This window comes from Anastrepha obliqua, chromosome 5, assembly GCF_027943255.1.
Source record: "Anastrepha obliqua isolate idAnaObli1 chromosome 5, idAnaObli1_1.0, whole genome shotgun sequence".
NCBI lineage: Eukaryota > Metazoa > Arthropoda > Insecta > Diptera > Tephritidae > Anastrepha > Anastrepha obliqua.
The window spans coordinates 88,735,034-88,754,157 of NC_072896.1; the positions used below are offsets into that span (position 1 = coordinate 88,735,034).

At 32.0% G+C, this 19,124-nt stretch overlaps 1 protein-coding gene across 1 annotated transcript; it reads left to right on the forward strand.

Moving 5' to 3' along the window:
* Window positions 1–820: 820 nt before the first annotated feature.
* On the forward strand, window positions 821–17,441 carry LOC129248859 (uncharacterized). Its single transcript, XM_054888471.1, has 3 exons — window positions 821–1,199; window positions 16,324–16,824; window positions 16,902–17,441. Exons 1-3 carry the CDS (start codon window positions 1,136–1,138, stop codon window positions 17,108–17,110), a joined length of 774 nt encoding a protein of 257 aa, XP_054744446.1. The 5' UTR covers window positions 821–1,135; the 3' UTR covers window positions 17,111–17,441.
* Window positions 17,442–19,124: the final 1,683 nt, after the last annotated feature.

Here is a 19,124-nt window from a genome sequence, read left to right on the forward strand (position 1 = left end):
TACCCAGTTGCATGACGCATAGCTTCACGTTAATTGACATCTGTTACGTCACGCAAAAATCCATTCCATACCAAGCGTCTGATCGTTGGCATTTGGAATCCGAGGTTAGTGAAAGCAATCGCAGCTAAATGGCGAGCAGTTGATTGCAAAGTAAACTTCCAATCAATTATAAGGAGAAAAAACAAAACAAAAAAAAAGCAAAATAAAACGCAATGCAAATTAAAGCAAAACAATGACCAACCCTACCTTTCGTGCGCCATACGCATAAAAAAAACTTACCAGACGTTCTTACTGATATTCATAATTTTGTTTGCTTTTTTTATAGTGACGGGATTTTCTACTCTCGCAAGCAGCAAACGGCCGGCCGCTCTGGAATTCACAACGCAGCTCCAACTCAGCTGATTCGTGCTTCCATGTTAAGCAATTAGTTTGCTGGTAGAATATTTGCTTTTATTTTTATTTTGCTCTTCTCTGCTCTGCTCCATTTGCTTTACCTTTTGCGCGGCTTGTGTGTTTATTTTATTAGCTTTTTTGATCAATAAAAGTTACGCCAGTAACAGTGCATAAGCTGTCGCGTCAGTTATACGATACATAATTGCCAAAATTAGCTAACTACGGTGCGGGCTCGCTCGACGAGAGCGAGAGTGAGCGAAAGACAACAAACAGTGCTTTGGAGCATGCAGAACAAAACCGAGACGCGCTCAATGTTCGTAACGATCGCCCCAACGCTGCCACCACCGCTGCCGGCAGCGCGCAGCTGAGAAACGACGGTAGCTCGACTAACTTGAAAGCACGGAAAATATAAAAACTTTCAACGGGATCATAAGATTTTCAGTTAATTTTTGAAATTTGTAAACGTCGGTTGACGCGTATAAAAGCGAAAAGCGCGTAAAAGGATCAGAGTTCTTAATAACTTCAATAAATAAATGTCAATATAGTTTAAAGCAGTATTATTTACGTACTTTCGATAATTCTTTGGACAACGTCAGCTCGATCGGACTTACTGGGATTTTTGCAGCAGATCTAATACTTAGATTGCTAACAAAACAAAAGAAAACAGTGGATATTTTTTAAATAAAAAATATCATTAAAATTTACTTTAATATACATAGATAATAAAAAAAAACCCAACAAAATGCAAAAAATTAGCAATGCAAAAATAATCAATGGCCTCCTGTTGATTGCGTGCATAGTCCAAGGTAATTGAGTAAAAGAAGGAAGTATAAACATTGATATCTTTCGAGCTGTATAAAGTTATCCAAGACTAAAAATTTGGTATTTAAAGTGTAAAATGCAGTTATCGTGTAAAACAGAACTTAAAGATCTTTGAAGCAAAGTAAGGAATGTAGTGCTAAGACTTGGTTAGTAAGTGTAAAAAAATTCTACGGTGCAAAAAGGAAGCTACAGAGTAAATGATCAGTCATTTTAAATAATAAAAAAAAATATCTTACCTCTCTGCATACCTAAACATTTTAAAACTCAACTAAATAGGCAATTCTCGTATTAGGTAATTTATGATGCCGAAAGAATTCAACAGCCAGAGCAATTAAATGCCGTTTTGATAAAAAATAACTCTCCTCTCCTCTTGAAAATACTAGAAAAGTGGACTCAACTGGACACTTTATCATTCACTGTGTCGCACATACTAAGAAACGAAAGCGCGAAACTTGCTGAGGCACTGAAAAACGAATGTACGATTTCTTACGAGAAAATTACCTATGCACTAAACCTGCTGTTATTGTTGTTGTAGCAGTATAAACATTCCCCACACATACAAGTATATATGAGGAATCCTGCTGAAATGACAGTTCTTGGTCGAATATAGGTCCAGGTTGTTCCGATTACGTAAAACCGACTGTCGTGGAAATGACGCACTGAACCTCTGTGTATATGCCCACCAGGTTCGAAGACTCGCACAATTATTTATGCATAAACAATAGAGATGGAAAAGAGTGAGAATCTATTGACGTGCGAATGTTCTTGGTGTGGAAGAATGTTTTTCAGTGTAACTTTTATAAAAAACAAATTAATTACTTATAATAATTTGCTCATTAAAATTTATTAAACTTAAGAAAGCTTTGTTCTGAAGCGAATCCCGGCATCCGTTGGTAACATTACATACATTACGAAATACGGAGCCCAACAACTGTCGGTCAATATTGTCGTTCCTATGTAGATATTAAGCCGCCCATAGACAGACTGATTTATACATCAATATCAGATCATACAACTGTGGTTTGCGATTTTTTCATTTCAGAGCGAAGTTAAGCAACTTAGCACGTGCTGAAAAGTTCCGGGCTTACCAAATAAAACACGTCTTTTTGTTTGTTCAAAATTAGCTTTATAACACATCAATCTTTTGTACAACGATGTATCTTTTGCCTCAAAATGGGTCTCAGTTTCAGCGATAAGCGATAACCTCTTCATTCGAGCGAAATTTCTTACCAGCGAGCAATATTTTTGGGTCTGCGAACAGCCAGTAATCGCTGAGAGCCAAATCTGGGAAATGCGGTGGATGTGGGAGCAATTCGAAGTTCTATTCATGTAGTTTTGCCATTGTTTGGATTGAGTTATGAACGGTGCGTTGTCTTGATGACACAAAGGCAGTGAATAAACGCGGCGCCCACTTTGAACAGAGCTTTCTCCTAGTCTCATGCCAAAACGTTCTTCTGATATCTTTACGATGTCAGCTAACTCACGCAACTTCACTTTTCGATCATTCAAAACGACTTTATGGATTTTTTTGATATTTTTTGCTGTTACCGCCTATTTTGGACGTCCGCTGCGTTGGACATCACCGGTATTTCCACATACCATGAAGTCAACAAGCTGTTGCTTCTAATGGAGTGGACTCCCCATAACACTTTTCAACCCATTGCTTCGCTTGAACGGTATTTTCCCCCATCAAGAGGCAGTGTAAAATGAAACCACGAAATTCTTTTTGCTCCATTATTTTGAAAAAAAAAAATATAGTGTGACTCTTAGCACAATAATTCATAAACTAATGAATTGAATATCATGAAATTTTAGCAGCTGTCTTTTTAAGTTTAGTACTAACAGCAAAGAAAGGTGAATGCAATAAAACTAGTGCCATCTGTGTACTAGGTCCGGAACTTTTCAGCCCATGTGTTACATGATCATTCTTCTGACTTCTTTGTTGGTAACGTGCATATATTTTTAATTACCTTTTCAACTTTTCACACAAATGAAAGTGCTGGGTAGGTTATCGACATACATCTCTGACCGAAATCTTAGAAACGCAGTACCAAATATTAGCAAAAAAATATTTTGACTTTTTTATGTAAGAAAATGCGAAACACCGTCAGGGGCAAAAATGCACGAAAAAATTTTACTTTTATTTTGTTTGAATGTACAAAATTTTCTTCATGTGAGAAAATGTGAGATATCATCATGGGGAAAAAAAATCAAAAATCTACGACAATTTTAAGCAACTTAAAACTTATACTTTATTAGACCAAAATTCAATGGGCTATTAAACTTCTTGTTCAATTTCTTCATTAAAATTCTGATTAAAAAGTGAGGAACGTTAAAATAACTTAGTCGAATCTTTATAAGTTTTATGCGATGTTTAAAACTTTTATGTACAGTGCACTCTCTTTTAAGTGAACACCTAAAGGCCTGAAAAAAGTGTACGCTTATGGGAGTTGTCCGCTTGAGAGAAGTGTCTGTTCGAAGAGAGTGCACTGTATATAAAATTTTTCGGAGAACGAACTATGTTTTTATAAAAAATTTAACGAAATCTAAAAAAAAAGAATATAAATGTGAAGAAATGGAAATTAGTAAAAAATACATATTTATTCAGTAGTTTTCCGATTCAACGCACATTTGCTTCTACGAAAGCCGCATGTGACGCACAACCAAATGTTTTCTACTGAGTGCCTTGAATGAACCACAATTTGAAGCAACCAACCAAGCTCATACAGCAACTAAAAGAAATAAAGTTCTAGTCAGCCTATCGAACAACGTGCAAAATATTTGTTTTTCAATTTTCATTTTTCTCCTTTCCTACAAAATATTTATTTTTCAAGTGAAACAATAATTCTAAGCCAAATTAAACAAGCAAAAACCATTTAAAGGTAGCTGTTACACCAGAGTTATTTCCACAATTGCTTTTGTTTGCTTTTATCTTTCGCGCTTATTAGCGCTTTATTTTCGGTCAATAAGTCAGACAGCCAGTTATGTAGGTTGAATTGTTTGTTTTGCTACAATACTAATTTTAATAGAACACATGTGTATGAATTTTACAAAAGTGCTTAGTAGTATTTTAAACGAATTAATAAGAAAATTAAATATTTATTGAGTACTCGATTAAACTCGATAAATGTCAATCACCAAAACAAACAAAAATGGTCCAAAATCAACTCGATTTTTGAACCACTTTAAAGCAGTACTTTATTATACCACAATTAAATGGGCTGTATGGGCCGTTATGGCCCAGCTACATCCACAAACAAACGTCAACATTGATAAATATGAAACGAAGGGATGCCAGGCTCACGGCGGTGCTAACTCGCTTCCGACCCATAGGAGAGCAAGCAGCCAAAATGGGTATTTCTTACAAATTCTACTGCCATAGTTATAATCAACCGGATAAAAACGAGAATATCTTCAACTTCCTATGCAAATGCCTTGTCCTATGGAAGGCGAGGATGTTAGCCCTTGACAAACCGCTTTTTGAAAACCTCGAAGAGCTGGCTGGTATTGACGTTAACAACCTTATAAGGTTTCTCAATCGAACAGACTGCATTTTATTTGCATAAAATTTCAAATTTGGGTTTATTTAGTTTTTATAGTAAAATAGACTATAATATCGTAATCGGCATTTTTTTTAATTTTTTTTTTTCTAATTAAAAAAATTTTAATTTTTGAAAAATTTTTCAATTAAAAAAATTTAATTTTAATGAAAAATTTTTCAATTAAACTAATTTTATTTTTAATGAAAAAAATGTTTTTTTATTTGCACAAAATTTCAATCTAGGATTTAATTTATTTTTGTAGTATAAGAAACTAATATTATCATAATCGATATTTTTCCATTTTTTGCACATTAAAAATTTTCAAAATTTAATGGAAAAGTTTTAACTTTGTTTTTAGTTGCACAAAATTTCGAACCTGGATTTGATTTGTTTTTGTAGTAGAATAAACTGTAATACGATAATCGATATTTCTTAAATTTTTTTCGGATTAAAAATTTTCAAATTTTAATGAATTTTTTTTTTTTTTAATTTCACTAAGTTTGAAACATTGATATTTATAGTTTTGTATATTAGTAGAATAAACTTTAATATCATAATCGAAGTTTTTTCAATTTTTTTTTTTCTAATTGAAAAATTTCAAATTTTAATGGAAAATTTTTGAATTTTAATTTTTATTTGCACAATATTTCAAATTTGGATTGAATTTGTTTTTATAGTAGAATAAACTCTAATTACATAAAAAAATTAATAAAATTAAATGAAAAAAATAAGTAGTAAAAATTTGTCAATAAGCCCCTTACTACAATTATGAAACGCGCTGTATACATCATATAATTGGCGCGTAGATCCTTTATTAGATGTTTGGCCTAGCTTCTTCTTCCATTTATGGTGCCTCCACGGCTTGACGTTTTCCCCCACAACGGAGCGACCTACAGTCTTATGGCGCCTCCGAATGCCATATTCTTTTTCATGAGAAGCTTTTACGTGGCAAAAGTACTCTTGGAGACAATGGCAAACCTGCCGAGGAGCGTCCGCTATTTAAAAAAATCTAGAGAACAACCGAACTCCAATTGCCAAATTCGTAGCTGTGTTTACCGGTCATCTGATGATCGGCACACACGCGGAAAAGCTAGCTTTTAACCCCCATGGCAGAGTTTGTGAGGGCCTCACAGAGACGGAGGCAGTTGACTGTTGTCTGTTGTCTGGGTGCTACTTTCTCCGGCCACCTGTGCAATGCGCCCACCTAAATCCTATCAATTTTCTCCATTACATGAATACCTCTGGTTGACTGTAGATATCTGCCCGTTGGAAGTCTTATAATGATATCAAAACGGCCACTTTAGTGCTATTTGGAGAGCGCCAGACTTGACCATTTCACCTACCTAAGCGAACTCCAGCTTCGACTTTGGCTTCGGTCAAATTCGGGCGCAAATGTTAAGTTCGGTTTTGGTTAGGCCAAGGGGCGGCTGAGTTTTGCCAATAAATTTATGACGCCATAAAGCAAAGACATCTTATAAATTTCCTTTCCACTACAATAAACTGCCCGCGTTAATTTTTCACTAAACCTACATTTCAACCGACCAGTTATGCAATTAATTAACACTACGCTAATTTTTGATACGCTCCACAGCGGTCCCCGCCTGCAACACCCCAATGATCAACAAAATTTTCGAAAAGTGTTTATTACAGAAGAAAATAATTCAGCGTTAATTTTCAAGTCGGTAATAGTGACAAAAATAGGGGAAAAAATCTTTCAAATAATGAAAATATAAAATGTTGTAGCAATCATCATTCGAAGAAAATCATTAGAGAGCTTTTGCGAATACACTTCACCGTTTAGGGGCGATTCGCAACAACAATTATAATTAATAATAATTTTATTCTGTGAACAAACAGTAAACTGTTAATTGAATGTCAGATTATCAACTCAGTGACTGGCGTATGAAAGTTAACTGAATTATGTACATTCGCATACATACGTACACACATACAAGCATAGATGCCAGTGGCTGTTCATGCATACGGCTTTGTATTTAATTTATTATAAGTGCATACTCGTTTGCATATTTGCCCAAGAACTTAGATACTTGGAAATTGGCATATGATCTGTCAAATACACTTACACATACACACATACATATGTATATATATGCATATTTACATAGCCGCTTATATCACATGATTAACTCTTCAGCGACCAAGCTAATTAACATATGGAAATAAATAAATGTGTAGGTACGTGCGAAAACGAATTGGATATTTCCTTGTCGGGAAACACGTGCAAGAAACAAACAAGACTTTCAGCACACAGCGCACAACACACGAAAACAAACCGGTTCCGCTTGATTAATTTAAGAGTAAATTCTATTTTCATTATTATTATTATTTTCTCTTTTTTTTGATTATTTTTTTTTTCTTTTTTTTCGTTTGGTTTTTTATGCGAAATTTTAATCGACACGACTGGCGCTGCACCTTTTGTAGAAAGTCGGGATGCAAAAACCCACAACAAATCCTAATAAAAACAATATAAACAGGTTTAGGCTAAGCTTCGTCTGCAATTTTTCATGAGCATCTTCAATATTCATTGCACGCATTTAAAAATAATTATTGATTTATTTTATTCGTGAACGAAAACACCCAATCCACATGCAAAATCGGTTGCTGAATTTGAAAAGGTGCATATTTTTTTTCTCTCAAGTAGTTTTCGAGATATCGCCAAGTAAGCGTTTTGGGTATAAAGATAGTTCCAATAAGTTCATTGTGTCGAGAGAAAAAGTTAACCATGGAAAATAAATGATATTTGAAATTTAAGATAATTAAATTTCCTATCCTTCATTTATGCTTCATTTTTCATCAAAATTTAACCGTTTTCAAGATACAGTCAAACTTCTATAATTCCATAATTCGCATCACCATTATCCAATGAAAATGGTCGAAGTCTCCAGAGTTGTAGAATATTATTATGATGTTTTTTAAGCTAACTTCTTAACTTCTTTAGAAACATACAGCGCCACACAAAAGTATTCGGATTATTCTATCTACGTTGTAAAATCTCAGTAACTCCCTTCATTTTTTTGTATTGTTATAATAATATATAAATATATTTAAAAAACCTGCAAACATACAGTGGCTCACAAAAGTATTCGAAAATACTTTTTCTAGGTTACAAAATGTCAGAAACTGCTTTCATTTTTTATTGATTGTTATAATAAAATATATATAAATTTTTTTAAGAAACTGCAAATATACAGTGCCACACAAAAGTATTCGGATTATCTTTCTACGTTGTAAAATATTAGTAACTTCCATAATTTTTTTGTATTGTTATAATAAAATATAAAATATAATAATATATAAATATATTTAAAAAAACCTGCAAACATACAGTGCCTCACAAAAGTATTCGAAAATATTTTTTCTAGGTTACAAAATATCAGAAACTGCTTTCATTTTTTATTGATTGTTATAATAAAATATATATAAATTTTTTTAAGAAACTGCAAACATAGAATGCCTCAAACAAGTATTCGGAAATATTTTTTTAACGTTATAAAATATCAGAAACTGCTTTCATTTTTTATTGATTGTTATAATAAAATATAAACATAATATATATTTTTTTAAGAAGCTGCAAACATACAGTGCCTCACAGAAGTATTCGGAAATAATTTTTTAACGTTATAAAATATCAGAAACTCTTTTCATTTTTTATCTATTGCTCCAAAACTAATTCAGTTATTTCATTGTGGTCTTCTTCTTTCGGAATGGCGCGTTAACATTGGCGGTTCATTGTGGTCTACGCCTTAAATTAAATATAAAATTTTTTTTCAAACAAAAGCATAAGTAAATAATGCCTTAACTTAAAAAGTATGTGAAATCATGTCACAAAAGTATCAGAAAAACAATTCCGGACATTCCAGACATTCATATAATTCATGGTATTTTTAACTAATATCCAGCAGCGTATCTTTTCATTTTGATAACTTCGCTTTATCTATTCCGCATTGAAAGAGCCAACTTTCACGTTTTCAAAGCTAATATCTCTGCCCATTCTATGAGTTTCGCTGCTTTAAGGCTGTCCCTTGACGTAATTTCGTGTTACCGAATGGTACGCTTAAAACCTGTCCACAAGTGCTCGATCGGTTTTAGATCCGGCGACTGAGGTGGTGCTTCCAAAACATTGGAGTGTCATATAATATTCAAAGCTTCGTACTGTAAGCTGTATGCTTTGGGTCCAAGTAAAAGTTACAATGCATTAAAATAATCAGAAATTAGTGACAGCAAACCTAATTTCCTTTTGAAGTTTTCATTAAAAAGAGATTCTAATTTGTTCAAAGCCTTATGGGACCATCAGGGGTAGAGTCAATAGCACTGCGTATTTAAAGAACCGATAACATGGATTTAAAGTATTTCTCTAAGCCCAAATTTCTTAATAAATTTTAGTATTTGCCTTCCTTTATTGAGATATGTCCCTCCTCTGGTAAAATATGTTTAATCGGGGGCTTGTGCTGCTTTTGTATCAGTGCTGGTTTCATCTTCATCCCTACTGAACCTGTAAATTCCAATGGTGTATATTCCCAGATTAGTAAGATGAGGATTCAATGTACAATAACGTCCCGTTAGAACTCCTGTGACTATTCTAAAATTATTCCAATTTAATTCCATACAATGAATTCTGACAATATTTAAACCGATTTAGGTTAAAGCTACCTATTATTAATTGTAATTGCGATAAATTGCGGTAGATTGACGTAGTTTGGTCTTCTTTATCTTTCCTCAACTTCCTGAATAAGAGAGGAGAAATTACCTTTTCGTAAGCCACAAAATTGCTCTGAGTCTAAAAAGGCGGCCGCCGTAGCCGAATGGGTTGGTGCATGACTACCATTCGGAATTCACAGAGAGAACGTAGGTTCGAATCTCGGTGAAACACCAAAATTAAGAAAAACATTTTTCTAATAGCGGTCGGCCCTCGTCAGGCAATGGCAAACCTCCGAGTGTGTTTCTGCCATTAAAAAGCTCCTCATAAAAAATATCTGCCGTTCGGAGTCGGCTTGAAACAGTAGGAGGAGTCCAAACACCTAAAAAGGGTGTACGCGCCAATTATATTATATATACTCGTATATATAAATGGATGGGCCTGGCTAATTTATCTGTCATTTTGTTCCAAGTAATTCCTATATGCCCTGGAGCCCATAGGATACGGACCTGGTTATTTTGGCCTAAGAGAAAATTTAAGATATAAATGAAGAACAAAAAAACTGAGTATAAAAATACTCATTTTTGCTTTGACGTCTCTTGAGTCACGAGTTGAACCAGTATTGGGCAAGTGGCTAACCCAGAATCGATTTTTGTGATATCACTAGTTGATTTTCCTAGTAACAAATTACTTAGTATAATAAATCGCTATTAACCGGCAGGAGCTAACTTTTTTCTATGTTATATAAGGTTTTCCAAACAGAGGTGTTATTTAGATATTGAAAGAAAAATGCTATGATCGGATGGTTACTTCATTATAAAGAGGAAGGTATGCCGTTAACAGTGGAAAATAACATCAGGCAAATGACCACCACGATCACGCTTACAGGACAATATCCTTTTCATGAAATTTTCCATAACCGAATTGCAAAGTAGCTGCCCTATGTCCTCGATAGTCTCACGAATTCCGTCTTTGAGGTCTTGAATCGACCCTGGGAAGGTGGTGTAGACCTTCTCTTTCGCGTGGCCCCAAAGAAATAAGTCACAAGGTGTTAAATCACAAGACCTCGGTGGCCGATTGTGATCACCTCTTCGTGAGGTAACATGGTCCGGAAACTTTTCTCGTAAAAGATCAACGGTTTCTTTGCTTGTGTGACACGTAGCGCCGTCTTGTTGAAAATAAACGTTGTCCAGATCAGTACCATCGAATTTCGGCCCCAAAAAATCGTTAATCACCACTCGATAGCGCAATCCATTCACCATTGGCGTTATTACCATGTTTCTTCAACTTTACCGACGCCCACTTTTAGGTAAACTGAGCTATGGCTTATTTTTTATTTCATTTTTTTTACCAATAACAACCGGTTCAACTGCTTATATTTAAATGCCTATTTAAAAACCATACAATCCTATGCAGGTACACACATACACACGTATGTAAGTAGTAAGTGATATATTCTCCAAATTTAGCACCTTTAATGAAACATACACATGCACATATGTATGCACATATGTGTGCAGTAAAAGCAGTTTGACATTCAATTCGGATTTGGCAATAAAATCCAGTAAAGCGGCATACAAGGCACTGCAATTGCTCGCCTGTGCTTTCTCGGAAATAAATACCCCCACTGCATTGCCATACAAACTGCAGCTTACATTGCGAATTGTGAACTTAGAGTATTTACAAGTATTTCGAATTACAGTTACAGTTACAAAGGCAAAACGAAAAATCACAAAACGAAAAATCTCACATTACAGAAATCGTAAGAATTATTTGAATAATAGAATGGATTGAATGTTGCCTACAACTTTTGATATAAATGTGCATGTATGTGTGTATGTGTATGTGTATGTATGTAAATACATATACACATCGATAATTACTTGCATAAATGTAAATGTATTATTTAAGCGTGGGGAAATTCTTTTTAAAAAACGCTCTGCCCAATGGAATAAATCATTTATTCTGAACTGTATAATTTTTCTACGTAAATTAATTACGATGTGGGAATGTAGTAAAGCAGAGAAATTATTATTTGCTCACAAACTTAGACGAATATTTTTAGTGTAAAATACTTATTAAATTTTATTGTTCTACTGCCTGTAATAAATTAAAAAAATGGAATTTTGAAGTCTAAAAGCCAAAAAAGAACTATAACTATTTAGTAAACACTTCATCTTAAACTTTACACTTTGTTGAGAAAAAATAATTACTGTAGCCATAAATTTTTCTGTCACAACACCTGGCACCGGTAGTTCGAGGCTACGCCAACGACAAATGAAATTTACAAACTCACGGATGGAACTCTGAAGCTAGAAATTAGGAGTTGGAGCAAGTTGAAACCAAAAACAGAGTCTAATATGGAGTTGAAATAACTTTGAACTAAAACGCAGTTATTAGGGGAAATGAACTGGCAGCATGCAAATTATGATGGCAAATATGTAGAACATTTCGTTGTTGTGTTACCCTGCTAACACTGGTTTACAAATAATGAATGCTTTTGTACCCAAACACCAGACCAATTCTCCCAATTCTTCCTGCTTACTTTACACCCTTGAAATTTGAAAAATTTAATTTAGTTTTATATTTATTTGTAGGCTTGAAGTAAACTGACAAAATCTAAAAAAAAATAATAATTTCGAAAAAATTTAGAATATTCAAGAAAATTAATAATTATGATGAAAAACATTTATAATTTTGAAAAAAAAAATTATAATTAAAAAAAAATTGTAATACTGAAAACAATTTGGGGTTTTGAAGAAAGTTTGTAGTGTTGAAAAACTTTATAATTAAAAAACAAAAGATTTTGAAGAAAATCTATAATTTTACATAAATTTATAATCGTGAAGAAAAATTTTAATTGAAAAAAATATATATATATTTTTGAAAAATTTAATTATTTTGAAGAAACTTGTAATTTTGAATTAACAACAATTGAACATTATAATTTTGAAGAAAATCTGGACTTTTGAAGAAAATTTACAATTTTGAAAAAAATTTATTAATTTATAGAATATTTATAATTTTGAGAAAAAAATTTATTTTTAAATAATGTACTTATAATTTAAAAAAAAAATTAATAATTTTGGAGAAAATTTATTAATTTGAAAAATATTTGGAATTTCGAAAAAAATTTATAGTTTTGAGAAAAATATATTAATTTATAGAAAATTTATACTTTTGAGAAATTTTTTTTTTTAAATAATGTATTATTGCCGCCGTAGCCGAATGGGTTGGTGCGTGATTACCATTCGGAATTCACAGAGAGGTCGTTGGTTCGAATCTCGGTGAAAGCAAAATTAATAAAAACATTTTTCTAATAGCGGTCGCCCCTCGGCAGGCAATGGCAAACCTCCGGGTGTATTTCTGCCATGAAAAAGCTCCTCATAAAAATATCTGCCGTTCGGAGTTGGCTTGAAACTGTAGATCCCTCCATTTGTGGAACAACATCAAGACGCACACCACAAATAGGAGGAGGAGCTCGGCCAAACACCTAACAGAAGTGTACGCGCCAATTATTTATTTTTTTTTTTTATTATTGTGAAAAAATTTTATAATTTGGGAGAAAATTTATTAATTCTAAAAAAATTTATTTTTCAAAAAAAATGTTTCGTTTTGAAAACGATTTATTAATTTATAGAAAATTTATAATTTCGAGAAAAAAAATTTTTTTTTAATAATTTATAATTTGAAAAAATTTAATAATTTTGGAGAAAATTTATTAATTTGAAAAATATTTGGAATTTTAAAAAAAATTTATAGTTTTGAAAAAAACTTATTAATTTAAAGAAAATATATAATTTTTAAAAAATTTATTTCTTTTTTTAATATTTTATAGTATATATAATGTTGCCAAAAATTTATTAATTCGAAAAAAATTTGCAATTTTGAAAAAAATGTATAGTTTTGAAAAAAATTTATTAATTTATAGAAAATTTATAATTTTAAGAGAATTTTCTTTTTTTAAATAATTTATACTTTTGAAAAACTTTAATAATTTTGGAGAAAATTTATTAATTCGAAAAAAAAATTGGAATTTTGAAAAAAAATAATTTATCATTTTTCAAAAAATTTATACTTTTGCAGAAAATTTATAACTTTGAAGAAAATTTGGAATTTTGAAGAAAATTTATAATTTTGAAAAGACATTCATAATTTTGAAAACCCATTTATAATTCCATAATATTGAAGAAAATTTATTTAAAAAAAAATTTTAATTTTGAAGAGAATTTGAAATTTTTGAAAACAAAACTATAATTTTGAAGATAAATTATAATATTGAAAAGTTTTAATTTTGAGAAAAAATTACTATTTTTTTAAATAATTCATAATTTTAAAAAATTGAGAAGTTTTAAAGAAAATTTATTAATAAAAAAAAATTTAGAATTTTCCAGAAAATCTGGAATTTCGAAGAAAATTTATTGATTTGAAAAAATTTATAATATTAAAGAAAATTTATAATTTTGATAAAATTTAATAATTTTGATAAAATTTAAAAATTTTGAAGAGAATTTTATAGTTTTAAAGAAAATTTATTATTTTGAAAGAAATTTGTTATTTTGAAGAAATTTTATAACATTGAAAAAAATGTATAATTTTGATTTTCATAATTATAATTTTATGTAATAATTATTTTGAAAAAAATTTGGAATTTTGAAGAAAATTTGTAATTTTGAAAACGCTTTATAACTTTGAAGAAAATTTGGAATACTGAAGAGAACTTATAATATTGAAAAAAAAATTATAATTTTGAAGAAAATTTATAATTATGAAAAAATATTTCTAATATCGGAAAAAATTTTAAAGAAATTTTTTATATTAGTTTTGAAAAAACTTTATAACTTTTAAGAAAATTTGGAATACTGAAGAGAAGAAGAAAATTTTGAGTTATGAAAAAATATTTACAATTTAAAAAAAAAATTAATTTTGAAGAAAAAATGTATGATAGTTTTGAGAAAAACTTTTAGTTCTGAAAATAATTTATTATTTTGAAAAAATTTGATAATTTTGAAGAAAACTTTTTGTGTCGAAAAAATGTGGAATTTTGAAAAAAAAAATTGTAATAAAAAATGTGTAATTTTCAGGTTTATTTATATAAAATCCATAAAAAGTTAGCTTAATGTTGTTCACGTTCTTATCGCAATTTTTAGCATAGTTAGGAATTGCAATCACCAGAACCCTCGTTTCGCTACGTTCATTGAAGAATACATTTTAAGTTATGGAACCCATTTACATGTGCACATATACGCAAATACATATAAAAAACTGTTATTTAATGTAACTACTCTAACCAACTTTCATTGATATTGAAATTCGTAAAACTACTAAAATACCTATTCAAGATCTCCTTAGCTTCAGCTTTACACACTTGCACTATGGCGTGAATATTTTTGTTCGAACTTTTTTTTATTTATTTGTTTAAGTTTTATTTATAATTATTTCAAAATTTTTCATAAAATTTTAAAATCGTTGTTTGTTGTTGCTGTTGATCTTTGTTCGACAATGAGCTATACTTTTATGTATGTATAACTAGAAATAATGAACCTATCATTTGGAGGCGGTGCTTATATAAAACAAAGAGCAAAGAGCACAGAGCGTCTGCCTCCCTCTGCCTATCTGTGCTGCCCGTAATTTCAAACCAATTCAGTTGTTTTTATTTAAGTGTACGAAAATTTAAATATATTACATAAAATTACGCTCACGAATGAGCAAGAGAGAGTGTATGTATGCGCATATCCAGCGGCGGACACTACCCCAAGCAAACTATGAGAAGGTTAAAGTTGGCGACTTTACATTTGTATGTTTGTTACATATTTACATATCGGCATAAATAAAACCAAGCAGTAATATAATTTAAAATATGAGTTGCATAAATTCCATTTAACGCAATAGAATGTCGCAACAGCGACCCATTTAACTACGTAATTACTTAAATTTACTAGAAAGTATTCCAACATTCTAATCTCTACATACATACATATATACATATGTACATACCCACAATATACTAAATTAAATGAATGAAATGTTTTTTAAATTTGATTAAAAAATAATAATTTTAATTAAATAAGAAACAAATGAATTTTCTAAACTTGTCAATAAGTCCTGTGCCGTAGTTATTTAACGAACTGTAGTATGCAGTACATACAAATGTAGATATGTTTACACCAGCAACCTTGCAATATTCTTTGTTCTTTATTAATGCAGCACAAAGAATATTTCATGCAAATATTTATCTCAGTGATTGTATTGCTTGCCTTTATTCTTTGTTTTATCAACGCTTTGAAGGCAAACAGAGTAAGAATGACAGTTGTTGAGGTTGTCATGAAGATAGTGAAGATCAACAAATGAAATGTCTGGAAAATAAATTCAGTTTATCATACTGACAAAGGAATACTACTAAATTCTTTAATGGAATTTAAATTTAAAAAAATGTAAAAACGGAAAAAAACGTTAAAAATTACATAAACAAAAAGTCGAAGCGCGAAGCTCAGAAATTTGCTGAAGGTTTTAAATTTTTTATTTAAAACTAGAGTTTCGCTATCTTCTCAAAAGCCTGCAGTAATTGGTTTTAGATGATGATGGAGCACTGATTATTTCAATTCTTGAAGGGGAAAGTTGTTGCGAAAAGTAAGAAAAGTGTAGTAGTTAGGAGTTCCATTTGTGGAACAACATCAAGACCTACACCACAAATTGGAGGAGGAGCTCCGCCAAACACATAACAAAAGTGTACGCGCCAATTATTTATTTATTTTATTTTTTATATTATTTTTAATTTTTTTTTATATCCACAAATTTAGTAACTTTACTCTTTCTTAACTCATTATGTAAGCTTTTGCAAAATTATTAAAGAAAAAATTCCCCTTTTTCAACTCTCATTTCTCTCATTCCGTTTCTCCTCTCCTAAAGCATGCCACGCTGCAACAGTAGCAAGCTCCACCGCTGACCGCCAGCTGGAGTGTTATGTTTGCGAGGATTGTGCCAAGATCACAAAAGAAACACCAGTCGAGGTATGTGACGCGGAATTCTTTGATAAACGCAGCACAACGCAAGAGCCTGTAACTGATCCAATGACAACCACACCGACCACAACTGAGATGACAACAGAGAGCACGACCACAGAATTGAGCACCACAACCACCACTGCAGAAACAACCACACAAGTCTCCACCACCGAGGGTGTGCCGACAGCGCCGACTGTTGGTCCCCTATCAAGCACCACTGCAGTACCCACACCACCCACTGTAGATGCTGCCTTTGCGTTAGCAGAAGAAGTAGGAAAAGCCGTCAATGCAAGCGCCGGCGAGAGCACAACAAATGCAACGAACAGTGCAAGCGACGGTATACCTCAAGCCTTAGCACTTGTTGCCGAAGACTACACATATCATTGCTTTAGCGTGCAAACGATGGGTGAGTATCAGCCACTTTGGTCAAACACTTAGCTAGTGGAACTTCTCCTTTAATTTTTTATATGCTTTTCTTTTCAGTTAACGGTAGTGTGTCGATGGACCGTGGCTGCTCGCGTGTCACTACCATGGAGAGTGTTTGTGGTCAATTGAAGGCGTTGAACAACGGCACAGAGTTGAGCAAATGCGTGCCCTGTTCGAATTCCATCTGCAATGGCAGCAGCGCGTTGGGCGTGTCAGTGGCCGCGTTGCTGTTTACGCTGGTGGCAGCGCTGTTGAGTCGGCAATAGAGTGGAGCGCAACATAAGTGTGGATTTGATGTCTGCTGCGCTTGAAGCCTGAATGCAATTTGTAATTATCGTCAATTGATATTTGAGAAGGGGAAAAGTGAAATGGGTGTGCAAGTTCAAAATGAAGCCAAAAATGTAAACAAAATGCAAAGAAAGCACACACGAAAAGAAAAACATTTAGTTTAGTTTATATCTGAAATTAAGTATGAAAATCATCAAGAAATCGAATCGAAATATTTAAATTTACTTATTTGTAATTCTACTAAAATTATTATTATGTTTGTTTGTATTATCTCTCGTATTGTACTTATTATGAGTGTAGTTGTTTTATTACTTTACTTAGGTTTATGTATTATTTTTACAAAATAAAAACGAAACTAAAGTTAAAAGTGATCCTGGAAGTAATTTATGTAACTGTATGAAGTTTCAGTACCTGAGCATAAACGGTACCAGAGGAAATCTATATAAAAATTTCAATTTGTATGGCCCCCTCTTCCAATATCCACCACTTTTAGCCGTAAGACAGATATTAACAATTTGTGTAACTGTATTAAATTTCACTATCTTAGCTTTTGTGGTTCTGGAGAGAAACGATTTGAAAATTTCAGTTTATATGGTAGGTACCACGCCCCCTTCTCCAATACCCACCAATTTTCACCATAAGTATAGTATACACAATTCATGTATTCGTGCCAAATTTCAGTTCTATAGCTTAATTGGTCTTAGAGATATGTACATATATTGGTTTACCCAGTTTGGTTCACATGTCAGACACCAAGTCCCCCATATATCGGGATTAACATTTCTGCACTAAAGCAAGGCAAGTCCTTCAAATCAGTACTCAATCTCAAATACTCAAAAGTGGTTTAAATATTTTAGTATGGCTTAATTATACAATGATAATAAGGCCTTTCAAGTTCGTTTTTATTTCTTAGCGGTATTTTTTCTAGTAAGTGTCTCCTTTGAGAGATGTCAAAAAAAATCTTAAATTTGCTAAAATGTGTTCAATTTCGTTTTCAAACCAAACAAAAATAATTGAAATCCGCTAGAAAAATGGTGGGCCTTTGAAAACTATTGTACAGGGTGATTCAATTCAACCAGAGATTTTCTTTTAGAAATAAAACTCAACAACAATTGTTTTTATTGATTTTTTTTTCATCATATTTTTTCGTATATGACAACACAGGTTGCGCATATCAAAATTTTCCATGATTACTTATTATTTACTATTCATAAATTGTAAAATCTCTCTCATACAAGGTGGCATAAAATTAATCATTCAATTTTATTTTTGAATATTTTTGTTTATTTAGACCATTACGCGCTACATTGATTGGCATACGACGCCATTAGCAAAGATTCCGACAGGATGATTAATTTTGCGCCACTTTGTACATGTTAGTAAACTGATAATTACCATTACAAAAAATGCGTTTAATTTGAATTTAAAGAAGAATTTCGAACTTGAAAGACTCTGTATTGTCCAGCGATCGAAATCGTCTAAGCAAACCAAACAGTGCGCGAAAATTTCCAAGAAACTTCATTAAGAAATATTCAATATTTACCTTTACGAGAAGTAAAGGTCGCCCCTTAGGCGATTAATGGACTGCATAGAAGAAGACCTACCAAAGCTCGAAGTTACCAACAGGAAATATCTAGCAAGAGACAGAGAGGCCTGGAATAATATCGCAGAGAAAGCTAAAACCCACAGCTGGTTGATGATGATGACTTTTATACCAAGATCGCTCGAAACTAAATGTAGAATCGCATAGCAGTCTGAACTTGGTGCATTTAAAGAAGAGCTTCATCATAGCATAAATTCTATTAACTTAAAAGTTCAAAAAGTATAACCTGATTATTAGCAGGTAATTCATTTTCTTGACTCTGTAGTAAACCTGGTCACACTTCGCTGTGCCTAAATCAATTTTGTGATAAAATATTTATGTATCTGCGTGTAGGTGAGATTAATTTCGAATTCAAGCCAAATCGAACCATAAATACGAATTTTAGAGAT